The following is a 19,065-nucleotide window of genomic DNA, read 5'->3' on the forward strand; positions in this document are numbered from 1 at the left end:
TTAAGGAAGAAAGGGATATGAGCTGACAATGAACTGAAAACAATTTCAGAAAACAACCTGCTAATAAGAAGTGCTGTTTTAAAACAACCAAGAAGCAAACTCAAGTACAAAGAGCTATGCAGAGCCTAGCAGTGAAAAAATCAGACCTCCATTGTAGGTGACACGTCAGAATTCATGCCACTGAAAAAAAGGTGCTCTTCCCCCTTCTCCCGGACACAGGGGATTCATGTTTATGTAATGTAGCATTATCTTCACTAGAAGATAACAGTAGAAGGAGATGAAAAGATTGTGACAAGCATGACCTAAGAGTACAAACAGTGACACAGAAACACCAAGTAGACTGAAAATCGCAGGGAGTGATAAGGAGAAAGCAGTATATAAAAGGTGTATCTATTAACCTGGCAGGTACAATAGATGACAAAGTTGTGTAAATATTAGATTACTTTTAGTTTCAAATAAATAGGTTCTCATGCATCTACACAGTTCTCATGCCAGGATCTGGAAGCCCAGGGATCATGCAATGAAATGCAGATGTGTTTAAACAACACTCTCATTTAATTTTAACCAAAGTCTGAAGCATATAGCTTCCTAAACAGAGACACCTGGGGAAAGGGCCTCTGAACATGCTAATCAGTGATTACAATTTCATAAGAATGTTCAGCTTTTGTTTGTTATTCCTTTTAACATACTTTCTAAGTGGAAAAATTATTTTTTAACTATATTATTTTATATCTGCATTTCATACTCCTCTAGAGAAATAAATGTTCTGGGACATACATATCAATTAATAGGAAGTTTTTTCCTGTTTTTAATTTTTCAAGAAATAGTACAAACAGACACAAAAACATACAGGAGCATAGATGAAGCTGCAAAAAAGCAATGAGGAAAAAAAAGCTCAAAGAAAAGCACCTTGGCTATTCACAATAAATAAATATATACACGAAATTAAGATGTTGCTTCTTTGTCAGTGTCTATTTGATTTTATAGCTTCTCCTTGTTTAAGTATATGATGAAGAGCTTTCTGGAATAGTTGTGAGACACAATAGCTCATATAACACAAAACCACTGTATGCATACAGGGAAATTGCTGTTGTAAGTACACTTTTGTGTGTAATAAAATTTAATAAAGAAATAAGCAAGTAAATAAACTAAAATCTGCTCCCCTAGCCCCAAAAGGAGATTATTTTCCTTCTCAAGATAAATAGCCTAGTCTACATACCAAGTAAACACCTCCTTATAAATGTGTAATTCAAGTTTTTTTAAGAGCCACAAAAAAATTAATGAAAGAAACACAGGGAGGCACAGAATCAAATAAATTAATCAAAATATCATCTGATACTTTTAAACTAACAGTTGTTATGAGGACTAAGCTAACCTTCAGCCTCACCTGGTCTTAATCTTTCCCAAAGCAAATTTTGAAAGGCATCGCCCCCACTGTAATCTACACATGGCTTGAGGTAAATACCCAGCTGTTTACAGCATCCCTGAACCACCAATATCTGAGGTAACTTACCACCCCCAATGGTTATCTTTACAGCACTTTCAGCTCCTACCTGTCTGAGTGAACCCTGATTTGTATCCATTAGCTGATCCACCCTCTGGGGTCGTGGACGGTGACACCGAAGAATTTGGTTTAGCAGAGAGGCTAGCAGCAGATGATTGCCTGCTTCTACATTCTGCAAATGAAGCAGCTACAGTACATATTAACAAGGCCTGCCTTCCAGTTCTAGCAAAGTTCAGCAACACAGTGGCAAAAGGTGACAAAATGTTAGAAGCGTACACACAGCACGTACAACAAACAGCGGCAAATGGCAGCATTCAGTGAAAATAGGGATCTCGCAGTTTAGTCAACTTTGTCTTCTAATTAAGAAAACTTCCCTGGGGGCCACTCAGAGGGCCAAACAAATACAGACCAGATGCTGCAAAATGGCAAGAGCCCTCATTTCACAGCTTCCAAGAGATTTGAAAGGTATTGGAGATGTCCCAGGAAACACTCAGTGACTTCTGTGGCACAACCTGTATACAGGTTGCCCTTTAAAAGGAGAAATTGTGCTGAAACCCAGGTTCGTAGTAGGTCTCCACAAACCTTCAGGGAGATCTCAGTGCTGTGAGTGTCTGTCTGTATGAAAACTGAATTGGAGGAGGAGAAAGTGACCTTGAAAATCACACATTAATCCATTTTTAAAGCTGAGACCTAATCAGGTTTTGTTTGAAGAGAAGGGGGTGTTTAAAAGCATTTCTCTTCTTCTAATTAGACCTATAATGGAAGTAACAGGTGAAAGGTTACCAGATGGGTGATAGCAATATGTGGATAGAACCTATCAAAATAATGCCCATGAGGCTGATTCTTGGTTGATTTTCCAAACTTTCATGGGACCTCAGAACAGTTGGGATTAGCATATGACCAAAAGTGAAACCAGTATCTGCTTCTACCACATATGCATTACTCCTGACTGCACTTACCAGGACACATATGAAATCCAACTGCAAAAGTAAAATAAGGTTTTCTTTTTCTGTATTTGGAACTTCACTACCAAATTAAATATTTATGTCATTTTTGTGAAAAATGCGGATGAAAAACCACATCCACTCTAAAGCAGTAGTAAATTATACTTGTAACAGAGAAAAGAAGCAGAAGGCAGGCTCACTTTGAACCACTAACTGATCCAAACTATAATCACTCATACAGCTTGGTGATAACCATCTCTTTCTGGTGTCATGCTGCTATTCACATGAGGATGTGACTCTTCAGATGTCTGTCAGTCCTCCTGTGGAGCTTCTCCTCTCCTCACATCAACCTTTTTGGAACAACAGGGAACAGATCAAACTCTGTCTTTACTGAGTGAGACCACAGCTGAGAAAATCAGGAGTCTGCATACAAACCAGCTTAGCAGACAACAAGTAGGTAAACCATTCTCTCCTTGAGTCTTTTCATGGCTCTAGCTCCAAATACCTACATCCTCCAATAAGAGACCCCATGGCTACCTTGCCTTGGGGTCACAAATGTAATCTCTTTAGCACGTGACAATATTGCACAGGCTGCTCTGGTAGAGGGTAAGCCCAAGTGTAAAACACTGTAAATGGCAGGAGCATGCAAGTCTTTTCTTTCCCTGAGATCAGTGACCTGAACTTTCTTAATCTTATGGCATGCTACTTATCCTCAGGCATTAGACAGATTGAATTGCACCTGCTAAGATGAATATCAGTGGAAAACCAATGTTGCAGCTCTGGCTGTGAGTCACCTTGCTTCAGGCACATAAAAGAATCATCTGATTGAATAACCTTATTTATTCTACAAAGATGACTACATAGCCTAAGACAGGCAAATGTAGGGCTCCCATTGAAAGTATGGGAGATGGAAGAAGAACTTTTACAATTGCATGGCTACTATTAAGACTTAAATAAACCTCTTTGGCAAAATCCAGACTTCAGTGAAAACAGGGAGAATTTTTCCTTCAGCAGTTAGTTTTGAATGCATACATTTTCAACAACAACTTTCAATTTTTCATTCGACATCACACCAATAATATAAAAAAACCTCTCTAATTGAATGAGTACCTTTATTACCTTTCCAGCAAATAAGGGGTCCCTTTGACAGTACGCCTTGGGAGCTTCTTACTAGGTAGTACTTTAAGTGCTTCTGCTTCTTTGGCTGAGTAGTCAATTTCAGGTTGATATGGTTGGAAAATTCCGTGAAGTATCGAAATCCTCTTTCTCCACAGCCTATACAATTCCCGGAAAATCCTGGAAGAGTGCAGCAGAAGATTACATGCAGATTAAATGTCTTGTACTATCTGCTAGGAATAAGGCCATTTAACCTACCTGCACGTCTAGTTCAAAGTGACTGGAGGCCTTCAGTCAGATAGCTGCTGTAGACACCCTGCACAGCACATGTGTGTCAGGAAGAGGCCAAAGAGAGTCAGATTTTAGTCTTAGTTTTTCTGAAACTCCTCCATCTTTCTGGGGCATACTAACTTATGACAGAATCCTACCACAAATTTTCCACTCCACACAGTGCAGAGAATAATTACTTGGCAGGGGGAGAGCTATGATGCCAGGCTAGGAAATTTCCATGAGGACAAAAAAATAGACGTTTTTTCTACATTAAAAAACAATGGGTTCCAAACTGCATGCATGTGTCTCAAAACAGTGGCTAATCCATAGCAGCAACTTCATGTGACTGAAATCAACCTCTAATAAATTTTCTCTGAGACTCCTTACACAAAGCATTTTCCAAGTAAGTTGGACCTTACATCTTATAAAATTCTTAAAAGCAATCATTTGATGTCAAGATTTTCATGGCTAAAGTTAGGAGTGCTTCAGAATAGTTTTAAAAACTTACAATCTCCCATGAAAGTAACAAATTTAGCAACAAAGGCGGAAGACGGCTTTTCTGCCGTATTTCCAAGATGGTTTCACAGAAAGGGGTGCAATTTTGAGTTATGGTCTGGAGACTAAGCATTCTAAGCATCCTTGTTTTCCAGTGCCATTCACAGCTATGTTAATGGGAATGTTGCATATAGAGGGCACCAGTCTAAAATTTCATAGAACAAAGCACAGGGCATATTCTGAAATGGGTCTGCCTTAAAACCTTTGTTGTTTGAATCAGCCCTCTATTATCTAATGTTGAACAATTAAACTCGTCTGGCTTACTTGCCATTCTACTCATCTCTGAATTTCTTTCAACCCTTAATGAAGAAATATTCTCTCTGAAACATCGATAATGATTTATAATAATACTAGCAGATTAGATTCCCTCATGAAAATGCTTTAGTTTTGTTTGTTTGGGGTTCTTTTCCATTTACGAATCAGTTCAAGATCTGTAACAGAATCAGTTTTTTATCCTTGCTACCACCATTATTTCCATAGGGCCAAGCACCTTGGAGAATACTGGTTCCTACACTCACCTGTTAGCCACATTCATTGTTTTATGAGAAAGATATTCAGTGTTTTTGACAAAATGCATTTTCCATAAAACTCTCATTAATTAGGCAACTGTTTTTTGCCTTACTAGGCTTCATTATCATCTTAGATGAGGGTGCCAAGAAGCAGATTTCTTCATCCTATTTCTCCTTGGACTGAATCATTCTTTCCCTTCTCCCTTGCAACCCACAGGAGCTACTAGTGCATCTCCACAGTTGTTAGAAATAGTTATCAGGGTCTCACAGAGCTACTGAGTCAGTTCTTTGCTCACAGGTACCAGTTAGAAAAGCCGAGGCATTTAAATACGTAACATCAGCAATGCCAGAGGTGTAAGTCACTAGGCTCATTATCAAATTATACCAGACATGGTAGGTAGATAAAAAGCTGGGCACGAGGAAGGTGCCAACAAAGAAAGTAGTACCACATTTAACCAGACTAAACACCATCTACCAGTCTATCAGGTAGTTCTTATCGATCAACTCCCGACACTTCCCCTACTCAGGAGAGAAGCTCCTCTGAATCCTGGAAGTATACACCAGAGCACCCCATGATCCCTTATGGAGTACCCTTATGGAGCAGATCATCCTAAGTGCAATCACACAGCACCTATAGGATGGATAAGGGATCAGACACAGCCAGTACAGGTTTAGGAAGGGTAGGTCCTGTCTGACCAACCTGATCTCCTTTATGATCAGGTGACCCGCCTGATGCTTGAGGGGAAGGCTGTGGATGTGGTCTACCTGGATTTCAGCAATGCCTTTGACACCATCTCCCATAGCATACTCCTGAAAAAGCTGGCAGCCCACAGCTTGGATGGGTGTACTCTGTGATGAGTTAGGAACTGGCTGGAGGGCCGGGCCCAGAGAGTGCTGGTGAACGGGGCTGCATCCAGGTGATGGCCGGTCACTAGTGGTGTCCCCCAGGGATCAGTGTTGGGCCCGGTTCTGTTTAATATCTTTATTGGTGATTTAGATGAGGGGACTGAGTCCACCATCAGCAAATTTGCAGACGACACCAAACTGGGGGAGTGTCGATCAGCTGGAAGGCAAGAGTGCTCTGCAGAGGGACCTGGACAGGCTGGAGAGTTGGGCTGATTCCAACGGGATGAGGTTCAACAAGGCCAAGTGCCGGGTCCTGCACTTTGGCCACAACAACCCCACACAGTGCTACAGGCTGGGGACAGAGTGGCTGGAGAGCAGTCAGACAGAGAAGGACCTGGGAGTTTGGATTGACAGAGAGCTGAACATGAGCCAACAGTGTACCCAGGTGGTCAAGAAGGCCAATGGCATCCTGGCCTGTATCAGGAGCAGTGTGGCCAACAGGACCAGGGAAGTGATTCTCCCCCTGTACTCAGCGCTGGTGAGGCCACACCTGGAGTACTGTGTCCAATGCTGGGCCCCTCAGTTCAGGAAGGATATTGAGGTGCTGGAAGAGGTCCAGAGAAGAGCAACAAGGCTGGTGAAGGAACTCAAGCACAAGTCCTATGAGGAGAGGCTGAGGGAGCTGGGGTTGTTCAGTCTGGAAAAGAGGAGGCTCAGGGGAGACCTCCTCACTCTCTACAACTCCCTGAAAGGAGGTTGTAGCCAGGTGGGGGTTGGTCTCTTCTCCCAGACAGTTATCAGTAGGACAAGAGGGCACGATCTTAAGCTCTGCCAGGGGAGGTTTAGGTTGGATATTAGAAAGAAATTCTTTACAGAGAGGGTGATCAGACATTGGAATGGGCTGCCCAGGGAAATGGCGGATTCTCCATCCCTGGAGGTTTTTAAGATGTGACTGGATGTGGCACTTAGTGCCATGGTCTAGTAACCACAGTGGTAGTGGATCAAGGGTTGGACTTGATGATCTCAGAGGTCCCTTCCAAACCAGCTGATTCTATGATTCAACATCCCCAGCCGTAACCAGTGAGGGGATATCACACCACAGCTTCTATCTAACTCAGGCCCGTGGGATTTCTGTCATAAGTCCAAAGGTTACAGTGTGTAGTAGCATAGTAAATGGGTTTAAGGGAGAAATAACATTAAAGTAACAAAACCAAGGTGTTTTCTATAGTTACACAAAAAATTGCTGCCTTGGACCAGAATTTGAGCAGTGTAGTTAAATCAGAGTATTTATCTTTTGCTGTACTTTCTTTTCTGTTGAAAGGTCTTTCTGAATATATTTTAGGTAACACAATGACTGCAGGGGGAAATGAGAGTAAATTCAAAACAGGTTAAAGGAGCCAAAACACATTAAATCACTTTTACTAGCCTCTTCAGATGTGTACCAGCTGTGACCCAGCAAGAAATCTAGGTGCACATATGCCTGTCTTCAATCACCAAGAAGCATTTTGTATTAAAATTTTAAAGCTCATAAATGTAACCGATCATGACATAATTGGTGGGGGTTTTTTCCTTATGTATTGGATGCTGAGAAGCAAATTACGCTCAAAGGTCCTACTAAGAACAATGTTCCCAGTGGAGCCAAGGGCAGAATTCGTCCCTTAATCCACAGAAAAATTGATAGTTCCTCTTCAATACTTGCATGAGCATATTTCTTCTTAAAGTAAAAAGCTGTAAGTTTCAGTAGAGATAGAGTATATGGATAGTTCACATTTAGAATGCCAGGGCTGCAGTTGACTTCTGCCCACACAGAAATCACCGAGATGTCAATTGTGGTTAATTGTGGAATCAGGGACTTGTTTTAAAATGGGCTTTTAAGGTGGGTTCGTCTACAGATTTAATGATATCACTCCTCTCCTCAACCATTTCTAATAGAAGGTTATTAGCTGAAATTACTTTGGATAATTTTGAACTGACTTTTTTCTCTGAATTATTATGGTACAAAGAAAAAAAAATCTCTTACCTAAAAGTGCATTTTTTCCATGATCATCTGGCAAAAACCGCTTGTCAACAGCGCAGACTAGAATGTGCTCAGGAAGGTTGGGAGATTTGGCTCCTACTAACAGGAAGCCTGCTGGGATATCGATTTGCTCCATGCATAGAGATACTAAACGTAAATCCTTGCCTGCTTGACAAAAACCTATAAAACAAAGCAAAACAAATGATTACTCTTCAAAAGATTTCATTTTCTTCTTTTTATCAGTTAAAAAAGCAAATGGGACTTCACAAATGGATACTGTAACTGGGAATTTTAATATACCCTTTTCAAGGGAAATAGAGGAAATTCAGATAACATCGCATCAGATCTACTAGCTCAGGGTTTCAGAGACAATAGATAATATTATTTTAAAGAGATCCTGAACATATACAGGCACAGAAGATATTTAAGTGTCAAAACACTAGTTTACAGCCTTTTCAAGAGAAACAATGCTGTCTTTATTGCTTGTAACAGGCTGGCATCAATACATAAACACCAGTAAGTAATACAAAGGAATGATAAAAAATGATGAAATTCCAGCAAATAAAAGAAGAATTCACTGGTTTTAAAGATGTACACCATGTTTTTTCTAAGTCTTCAACTAAGTCTCCTGAAGTCTCAGTGGACTGCATGACTTCCAAGTCTCCAGTTAGGTTTTTCCCCACCCAAATACACATATGCACATGAAATAGGGACGTGGGGTTGGTCCTTGTGCTTCTAGTCAGTGTAGAGCTAAAGCCAGCAGCAGACACGGGCAAGACTGGGGACCTGAGCAAGCATCTGCTGTTCCACATCCTGCAATGAACAGGTAGCAGGCTGGGGTGCACAAAAAACACAGCAAGGCAGCCCAGAGCACCATCCAGCACCCCAGTGGGGCCCCTGGGAGCTCAGGACTCAGAGTGAGCCGGGCAGGTTGAATGGGACAACTTAGTGCAATTGTGGGACTTCTGGGTATCCAGCTGTTCCAATCTTTTGCTCAAACCAAAATCAACTGCAAAGTTAGATTTTTTTGACTAAGTAATTTACAATAACATTCAAAGACTCTTCCATTAGTTTAAACACTGGACTTACAAGGATCAAAATCACATTCCACTTTTTTGTAAAACTCCATCTTATCAAGTTTATTGAGTAATTTCTACTCTCAAGAAAGGAAAGGACAGGTGTGAGCGAAAGCAACAGTCATGTGACTTCCTCCACAGGAATGGGTATGATCACACTAGGTTTTCTAATTTCCCTTAGGCAGAAGTCAATGAAAGTACTACCAAGTTTTATGAAGAACTAGACTCTTTTGTTGTGTTCTCCTCCAGTTCACACTTCTCCAGCTGCAAGATCAGTGCTACAGTCTGGCCGCACACATTTCCCAGCAGCAGCTGGCAGAATCCCCCCCATGTTTCAGGATATCCAAAGGCATCACACATTTACCCACTGACCACCTCTCTTCTGCTACAAGCATAGAAATATCGTAATGTAGACAACACATGCACGTATCTGCATGAATCAATATTTCAAAATAAAGGAAATCATAATCACAATAATCAATATTACTGTTAAAAGCAAACACATCAAACTAAATTTGAGATTACTGTAAAATCTATTAAGACTTTGATCATCAATATATATCTTACTTACACTTAACTGAAAATATTATTCATGTAGTCCTCACTCAACACAGAAATTTTAAGGGAAAAAAACCCCAAAACCAAATCACTGGAGAAAGACACTGCCTAAGCATCTGGTAACACAATGTGATCACAGATTAACCAAGAGCCACGTCACCCGTTATTAATACGTATGTCTGCACTGCTCCTATGCTAAAACTTAGTTTAAAACTTCTTCAAAAATTATGAAAGTTAATGTTCTTTGGTTTTATCTCAAAACTGTGCCAGGCACAGAGCATGTGTGAAGTGGAAAGTACAGAAGCAGCTAGCATGAATCTCTTGGCAAGCTGCAGCTTGCTGAAAACAGGGTCCAATACAGGTTCAGTCTTGTGCCTACACCCAGAGTCTGTTGAACCAGTTCTTGACTGGTCAATTCTTCAGTCAGCTCAGTTCCAGCAGCAGCTCATTTGAGCTGAAAGTTGTCTTGGATTTTCCCCTCACACATTCCTTTTTCCAGGAATTAAAACGAAGCGCCTAAAATTTTCATGTATTAATCAAAGGATTATAACAATAACTTGTCACTAAGAAGTGTTTTACGGGGAAAGTATTAAACCAGAATATTTAAAGTCAAATTTATTCTTTTCTTATTAGATGCCACTTGATTTTTCTGTGTAAATTCTTTTTAAGGTATATTCTTTAAAAGAACATTCACCTTGATCAAATAGAAGGCTAGGTACAAGGCTAAATATTATGTAGACTTTTCAATGTAATTTAGAAGAAACTGTTAGAGATAAACCTAGGAAAAAAACTCCCCCACATTCAAAATAAAAATTGCTTATTCAAATGTATTATGTCCAGAATTTTCAAAACTGACCTTAAATTTTTAGGCGTTCAGTGAAATCTAAGTAGTTGACGTGCTTAGAAAATAACCCTCTACATCTAGATTTAAAATAGAAACCCACTGCTGACAATGTGGGTAAACAGGAAATCTGCAGATAAGTATTATGAAACAGCAAGTGCAATAACATTTCAAGACAGATTGAAAACTGTGCTTTTACACAATGAGTTTCTAGCTCTGCCTCTACCTAAAAACATTCAGGAAATGCCTAGAAGCACAAACAGTGAGGCTTTTGAATTAATTGTTAGCAATAGCAATACTAGGACACCAAAGAAAGCAAGATTTGGGTTGTCAGTGTTGTTATGTGTCAATAGAGACTTGCTTTCAGAAGGAGCACACAACAGTGAGAAGGCTGAATATCATATATCCTGTAAGAAGCTTAGAGCCTCTTGGGGTGTCCCAAGAGGACACCCTTTTGTGCCCTCTTTTGATGTTCCAGTGAAGTTAAGCAGTGCTCCACAACATCTGAAATGGAAACAAAGACTCAGTTAATATCCAGCCTAGAAGCAAAACAACTTCAGCTACACTTGAACAGCTGCACATCACCATTCTGCATTGAGTCCTCAGGAGAGAAGCTACAGCAAAACCCTAAGAAAGGCACCACAACATCTCAACAATTTACAAGCATTACTCAGTAACATCTTACCAGTAGCCATTGAAACAAACTGATGTATCTCAATCTGCTATCATGGAAACAGCAGCTTCTTATCTGAGAGGCTGTAGATCTGAACATATTACATATTTCCCATTGTTTAGGATATGAAGGACTGGGCTGTAGAAATGCTGCATCCTACCTAATCTGCAAACAATACCTGAGATTTACCCTCTGCATCATCTTTTACTTCATCGAAAGTGTTCTCAGACTCCTTCCATGCTCCCCTTCCTCCTTGCACAATCTCCTTTGGCATCCTCCTCTGCTTTGCTGTTGGCGACATCTCCGGATCAGAGAGGTATGCATGTGTAGATTGGCTGGCCAGCACATACCTCTGTAATGTTCTGACTGTGTGAGAGTTATAATTACTTTTCTGCCAGAGGGACCTTATATCTGGGGACACTGATGTCATACAACCAGCTCCTGAACTTCACAAATCTTGCTGAAATTCATTACTTTTAGGATCTCTACCTCTCTGCCAGCACCAGCAAAAAGAAGTTACCCACTCAGAACTCACAGGTGACTGCCAGAACCTTGTTTTCTGAGGGAACATGACAAGAAACAGGGCTGACACTGAACTCTTTCCTCTGGTTCCCCTTCTGCAGAGGGAAAGGGATCCCGATAGGTGAGTGGTGAGAGACGTAGCACAGACAGACCCTCAGAGCCTCCATGAGCTCTTCTCGTTTAGTCAACAGCTGCCACAAGAGAAGCAGGGAGGTCTACAGAGCTTGGCCAGGTACAGCCGGGGCTTACTTCCATCAGGAGATATGGACAGGATGCATACTGCTTCTGTGCAGTAAAAGTCTTGAATTTTCCTTCAAAGACACGCAGATGGTACACTTCAAGAACCTTTGTTATCATTCTTTCCCTTGGCTTTTAGGGTTGAAAAGAACTTTTTTAGGTTTCTGCTGCTTTTTGAAACTGATTGACAAAATTCCATCCAAAACACATTGATTTGGAAGCAAGTAACTGACTGTGGGGAGAGAAAGGGGGGATTAACTCCTCTCTCTGTCTTTTTCTAACTAGCAAGCAACACTGAGGCCTCAACATTATTTACTTTTCTGTTTTGCAAGATTTTGCATTGATAGTTACTTATCTGTTAGAAATAACCATTTCCACATTAGGAAAGACAAGACACAGTGCCTCAGTACTAGCAGAACTTGTATTGTCCATTTTTAACACTTAGAACGTGCAAAATCCATTTACATTTCATAAATATTCATTTATAATTGTGTTAAATTTCTAAGTCAACAGCACTAACACTTCCAACTCCTAAGAAGAAAGAATGGCACTTTAGTGTTGCATTTACTTGTGTATTGTTTATGGACATCCAAGCACAAAGAGGAGAAAATTCATGAGCCACTAAACCAAACCAACTTCTCTTTATGAGATTTTTTTATTGACATGTAATAGTAAAAAGCAAAAGCCCAAAGCTGAGCTGCTCCATTAAAAAAAATAAATCATCTTCTCACAGGACATCAGCTTTGTTTCAAATTAAGAACAGGCACTTATATTCTGATTAAAGATTTGCAAATACCAAGAGCAGTCACCAAAAAACCACAGTCATAATGGCTTTTACAGACATTATCTGCATTTCTTTGAAGGAAAATTAACTAGTTTTTACTTCTGAGAAGCACATTTGCATTCTCTAGCATCACTTCATATAAAGTAATCCAGTCCCATCTTTCTGAAAATTAAAATGTATCCCCACATCTCTCAACACCCAGAAATGCTGAAATCTTCTTAAAAATTAAATTTGCATATATCCTCCCTTTCCCCACCATTACAAGAAGAGGTTTCCAGGTGGGGTACCAGCCCGTTGTTGCACTGCAATAAAGGGGTATTTGCATAAGAAATTAGCTTCCAAGAATTGCATACGAATTACGGGTCACTGTCACTCGCCATTGTTACCTCACAGTAACTGATCAGGTGTTAAGTACCTGCTTACCTAATTGCTTCTGAAACTACCTTGGCCTTTCTTTAAGCATCAGGTAAATTGAGGATTTACTAACAAAAGGAAGGTGATACTATTTTGCTTCCCACAGCTTGCATAAAATGTTATTCCACAAATTAGAAACAGCTTCTTTTAAAGCTACAGCAAGCAAGTGGTTCAGAACAGCTTCTTGTATTATTTTGTTACCTATTTGAGGTACCTGTACGAAAAGGAAGAATTATTTTTCTTGAAATTCTATTTCCATGGAAGGTGTAAGTTAGTTACAGAAGTTTGTGTTGAGCAGGAAAAAAAAAGGCCCTGAAAATAAGTGAATTCCTTGTATGACTAATAGTAAGGCAAGTGGCAAATGCAGTTGCCCTTTCCAATGGGCTAAAGAGAATTAGGGGATCTAATATAGTCACCAGCTGAGAAGGATTCTCAAACTGTAACTTTTGAGGCACTTATTTTTTTAACCCACAAATAAAGACATTAAGTTCTACTTTCTGCACCCATGTGACTGACAAAGCCATCTGAATAACAGAACAAGTCACCACAGAAAATAATATGATGGTTATGGCACACATCCTGAACTCGGGAAAATCAAACAGCAGAAATACCTTAAAGCAAAAAAAGATTTCACCCCATCTGCACTAAAAGGTGGGAGACGGGGTTTACAGCAACCAGAGCTATGAACTGCAGGTTCTAGTACCGATATTTTGCTCTTAGACAAGCTTAAAGTATCCAAGGACAGCAAATTCAATTATTGTATCAACATTCTTTAATATTTTCATAAAATTATTTATCTTTCCAATTAAATAACTGAGATAAGGGATGTAAACAATGGCAGTGATCCTGTCTTACATCTCTGGAAGGGCATATTCATGCAATGAAAGATGAGCTATCAGATTAATATCTTGCTGAGATACGGTCTGCAGTGTCAATGTTTGGGAACCTGTGTGTTTCGAGCACTTATGTAAAACTGTTCTAACAGATCACTAGCAGTATTTGGAAAAAAACATATACAAAACCACTGCTTTTTTAAATCAGGTCCTTGACAACACTGAAGAGCAAGGCAGATTTTGTAAATTCAGAATGGTAACCTTAACAACGAGTAAAGAACAATCCTGAAATTCTGGAGATGTAACACAGGAAACTTTCTTCTAGAGTGTTTTGATCATAAAAGACTGATAGATAAAAATCAAAACACTGAAGTCCCACTGGAAGGTCAGATTTTCCAGGACATGTTAAAAAGCTTAATATTACATATATATATAGTGGAGTACATATTAATGTAACTGGGCATAATGTTGTGACATGCAATATGCAGCCACAGGAGAGAAGTCTGCACTGCCATGAGAGCTGAGGACCTCCTTGCAGTACCCTGTCAGAAAGAGCAGCTGAAAAAAACAATCCTGAGCAGAGGTGGCAAAGGTACTGCTCCTGCTCTGCACAGGAGATTTTGTAGATTTGACTGATACTTGTCCTCAAATGAGAACACTTTTCTAGGAATACATAATTTCATACTTTCTCCTTCTCTCTCCCCTCCAAAAATGTCAAAGAATTACCATTGATGAGTTCTTACTTCTATCACTGCATATAACCATACGCTTCAGCAAGGTACAAAACCATTTTACAAATTACAACTTTTGATGTACTCTGCACAAGGAATTCCATGATTTAGGGGTATGTTGAACAAAATGTCAAGAAGGGCTTTTGGACCTGTTGGGAACAGATGTTCGTTTTCAAGTGTCTGAAGGGAACAGGGGGATGTTTTTATGAGAAACACATCTAATAAATACAACTAGACCTTCCTTCTATGAGGAAGTTAAATCTTCAGAATAGAACAATTATAGGATAAGGTAAACTGATTACATCAATTTTACTTTGTCCAAGTAGGTATATGCATAATGACCTGACCCTTTCTTTAACAATTTAAAACCAAAAAAAATATAGTACTGTCAACAATTTTGCTCATCTTGAGCAACAATCAGGTCAGCTCAAGGTAAGCAAGCAATGGCCAACAGGGATATGGGGAAAACAAAACAGACAAGCTTCCGCTACCAACCCCTCTTATCACCTTGGCAGCACAAAGTACAGCAAGCTTTTTCTCCATTTTCTTTTTCCAAACTCTTCCTTCTGCCCATGGAAGTAATTAAATCCAGCTTTGCCAATGTTTCTGAGAATAATTTAGGCATAGACTGAGAAGCAGCCATATTGACGCCAACTTAGGTAACCTCTTTGAGGACAGTAAACCAACAATAACCACAGAAAATAAAGGGCTTTCAGAAACTAATGAAGGGCCACAGTCAGTCCTAGACACTGCTTTCAAATAACAAATTACACTTTATGTCCTGAAACAAGTCCTTCTAATCCATATCCCATCAGATTTAAGGCTTTGACTATAAACTGTATTTTCAGGCCTTCTAGCTTAAGAGTTTCTAACTGTGGAGAGTGCACATTATAATTAGAATTAGTTTTAAAGATCGTACAATAAAGAAAAGGATACCAACCATCAGTAGTGCAAGACCCTTCCGGGGCAGGTTTTTGCGAATATGGGATTGGTGGACTACTTGAATCTGACATGTCTTCATCCTCTTCTTCATCTTCCATTTCATTAACAGCTTGGTTGGTAGAAAAGTCCAGGTTTCCATTTTGTGAATAGCGATGTACTAACTCTTTATCCAACTCCTCCACCTTTGGCTTCACATCTGAAGAAGAAAAATTAAAAAAGAATAAAAGCTAAGAAAACAAAAATTAAACTTTTCAACAGTACTTGCATTTATCTCCTTTTAAAATAACCAGCATGCTGTTTTTTCTCCTTAATGATGCCCCAGATTCAGATTTTGTGTCACAAATTGAACTTTTGTGCAGTTTTGGCTTCTTTTTTTTTTTTTTTTTTTAAAAAAAAAAAAACAAAAAGCAAAAAGCAACAAAAAACCAACCAAACCAAAACGCATCCCACCCTTTTCACACAGAGAAAAACAACTGAAATGTGCCATACTTTCATGGTTACCTTCCGGCAAGAAAGGAGGCTGGTCAGGATCCAGGTAGAGCTGTGAGAAGATTGGTCGGGGGACAACGCTGCTACATCGCAGAGAAGCTTCTATGGAGTTATGAAGAGCTTCTTCAAAACGGGCAGATTTTAGTTGCCCTGCATATGAATTCCCCATGATCTAAAAACACAGAGGAAACAGCTGATAAGGGGAAAGTGTATACACAATTCACAAATGAAGAATGAGGTCTTACTATCTTCCATCATGTCAGTGATATACAGTTTGCAAGAAAATATGCTATGAAAACAACACCTCTAACTAGTATTACATATCCATATTTCTCTCTCAATCTCTCCTTCTGTTCCAACAAGCTTTTAGCACATTTCCAACACGCTGCTCAGTGTCTTTTCATACACGGCCTCTCAACAGCCTCAGGAACCCGCCTGGTATAAAAATTAATGGAGGGTAGATAAAACCATTATTGTCAGGGGTTTTTTTAGGGTATTCGGAGCAGGATACAGAGGGGCACAATAACACACACAAAAAAGAAAATTTAAAAAATCAAGTTGGGCTTCATCACTTGTTGTCAAACAGTGCGTTTACATGATTTTACTTGTCAGTATGCCATCATCTCTAGAGAAGCAATACACAGAGACATCCAATAACTTGAATTTTTGATCTTGTTAATATTAACTGAAATTACGTGGAAGGTCAGTCTCTGTCCTTTCAGAGTCTTCACCTCTTGTCTTCAGTATAACACTATGATTTACATGTAGTCTGATCCATCAAAGGATCTAATCATACTCTTACAACAAAGGATGTAAGTAAAAAAAGAGAAATAAATAACTTCTAAACCATATGCAACAAATACAGTGAAATGTCTTTATTTTGAATTATGCTTTACACTAGTATAGTGATAGCAATCTCAGAAATATTAATCATTAAAGCAGATATTTAAGTTTATATCAATGATGAATTTATGAACTTCATTAAATATTCAAGCACAAACAGATCATTTCTTCTCCTTGGATGACATTACACAGCCCACTGAGTGCTGTATTTTTGCACCCAGCACTAGGATGCAGACGCATAAATGTAAACATTTAGTAACAGGATGGCCATGGAAGGTTTTAAAATGAGCTAAGAGAGAATCATTGAAACCTGAAATTTTCCAGTTTACTAGATCATTATACCATATGACATTTGTTCCAAAGAACAGTAATCTAACATTTTTCAATATTCTGAATACAAAACTGTACTATCTGAGAAATTTATTTCAACAAAGTTTTTCCCGGCTAAATCAATAGATAGAAAAGTACAAAGCCTTATAACATTATCTTTGTACTTCCCTTCACTAGATGTCACCTAGCCCTGACCAGGAAGAGACCTTGGCCAAGAAGATAAGCTGGCATTTTGAATAACTACAGCTCCACTTCTGCTTTATCACTCAGTTGCTCAAGGTCCTCAGGGCCACCTGGAAAAGGGCAATAATTATGACAGCCACTTCCAGAAGCATTTCAGGTCTGCTGGTATAGACAAATATTTAAGAGCTAAATATTGCTATTCTACTGGATACATAGACACAAAACAAATCTAATTCCTCACCTCTAACCTGGAAGAGAGGCTCAGTTCCCTGTTCAGTCAGATACTTCATGCAGCTTCAGGAAAATAATTCCCTATCTCTCATTTAGACTGGTTTTTAATAAATTTTACGGCAACTGCAATTACCTAACCCAACCAGAGACAATACAAGATAAACACAATTTCTTTACATGACATATTCTGCCATTTCAGCAATAAAGTACTTAAGAAAAGTAGATTCCCTTTTCTCTTCCATAAATTTTCACTAAATTTGGAAATGGTAGGGACTGTGTACAAATGCACAACTACAAAGTGAGGTAGGGAAAGGTTATGCTGAAGCATCATTAGGGCTGCAGTACACTAAAGCCTGTCAGATGCCTTTGAATAAAGAATTGATAAAAATCAGCTAAGTGACTGAAATCCTGATTTTACGGAAATCAGTGATACTTCTGTAAATGTCAGTGAAATCATGACAAATTATTACATCAATAAATTTCATGCCATAAAATCTCATTTCTGTGCCATTTATGTCAGTTGTGATGTGCTTAAGTTAAGATTTTGGGAATGTACTCAAATGAAAAGACTTTAGTTAAAATACCATAATAAAAATTAATCAATCTTTAAGAATCAGAATTTCCACAGCATATCATCTGCCTGAAGTCTGTTCATCCATCTGTGTTTTCTACAAGCTACGTGTTGTATACAATCCATGACAACAATTTTCATTTTGACAGGAAACTATTAATAAAACATAGGATGCACACAGCACAAAGGCTGGTGAGGCAAGACTATTTAATTTGCCTCCCTGGAATCTATACAAGGAGATTTGCCTGTGGATGGGGATTGTCGCAGATTTGCCTGAGAAAGGTGGTTAATATCACTGCAGGATGTTTCTAGCTTGCCATGAGAAAACAAGATTGTAGGTGGAAATATCAAGTAAAGAAAAGCTCAAGAACCACAACTTGTGTGAGCACTTGTGCCTGCAGCATGGAAGCAGAGCAGGAGGAAGTCTTGTCGGGGATATTCTTATGCAAGATGGGGCAGGCAGAGGTAGCAGAGGGCAGAGTGGTCCCGGGTCCCGCTGTGTGGCAGAGGAAGCTGGGAGCCCTGGAGAACAGCATGGGCCAGCTGATTTCCTAACACCGCCTGAGGCCATTAGGGCAGCTGGCCTCATTTGGAGTTCAGGGGAGGTGGGGAGCGGGGGGGAGAGTAGGGGGTTCTCCTTCTGCGGGGGAGAGGAGGTGGCAGGACCCTCCAACGATGAGCTACTGCCTGGTTCAGGTTGAGTTACTGCCTGGTTCAGGTAGTGCCATGTTGACCCAGTCTCCCCAAAAGCCAGGAGCACCAATTCAAGGTAGTAACACTTTAGTGTTTCTGCTTTTGATTCTATCCCTAAACGCCTGGTGCAACTAGGAAGTGCTTCAGTCTCCTCAGTTTCCTCCTCCCTGTGCAAACGGGAGGCAGCTCCCAGTGAGCACACCTCAGCAGCAGCAGGGGAGATAGCAGAGCAGAATATGTTTTAAACATGTTCAAATGTACTTGAGGGGGCTTGAGGAGGCAGCAAAGAGTCTGGAGGAAAAATAAATTGGGGGAATTTGAAGAGAGAGGAAAAATCCATTTCTATTATTAAG

General features: G+C 39.7%; 1 protein-coding gene across 10 annotated transcripts in view; it reads right to left on the minus strand.

Annotated features, from left to right (window-relative positions):
• GREB1L (GREB1 like retinoic acid receptor coactivator) overlaps nt 1-19,065 on the minus strand; it is a 138,347-nt gene that overhangs the window by 47,936 nt on the left and 71,346 nt on the right. For 4 of the 10 annotated variants that reach the window (XM_032708528.1, XM_032708537.1, XM_032708510.1 and 1 more), the window contains 5 exons: nt 15,862-16,033; nt 15,371-15,568; nt 7,765-7,941; nt 3,568-3,744; nt 1,554-1,691 (listed from right to left, as the gene is read on the minus strand). In XM_032708528.1, coding sequence (XP_032564419.1) covers nt 1,554-1,691; nt 3,568-3,744; nt 7,765-7,941; nt 15,371-15,568; nt 15,862-16,030 — 859 coding nt within the window. In that variant the 5' untranslated portion in view covers nt 16,031-16,033. The remainder of the gene's footprint in view (nt 1-1,553; nt 1,692-3,567; nt 3,745-7,764; nt 7,942-15,370; nt 15,569-15,861; nt 16,034-19,065) is intronic. The other 6 variants (XM_032708562.1, XM_032708586.1, XM_032708570.1 and 3 more) reach the window with 4 other exon arrangements.

Source organism: Chiroxiphia lanceolata, chromosome 1 (genome assembly GCF_009829145.1).
Source record: "Chiroxiphia lanceolata isolate bChiLan1 chromosome 1, bChiLan1.pri, whole genome shotgun sequence".
In the NCBI taxonomy this organism is placed as follows: domain Eukaryota; kingdom Metazoa; phylum Chordata; class Aves; order Passeriformes; family Pipridae; genus Chiroxiphia; species Chiroxiphia lanceolata.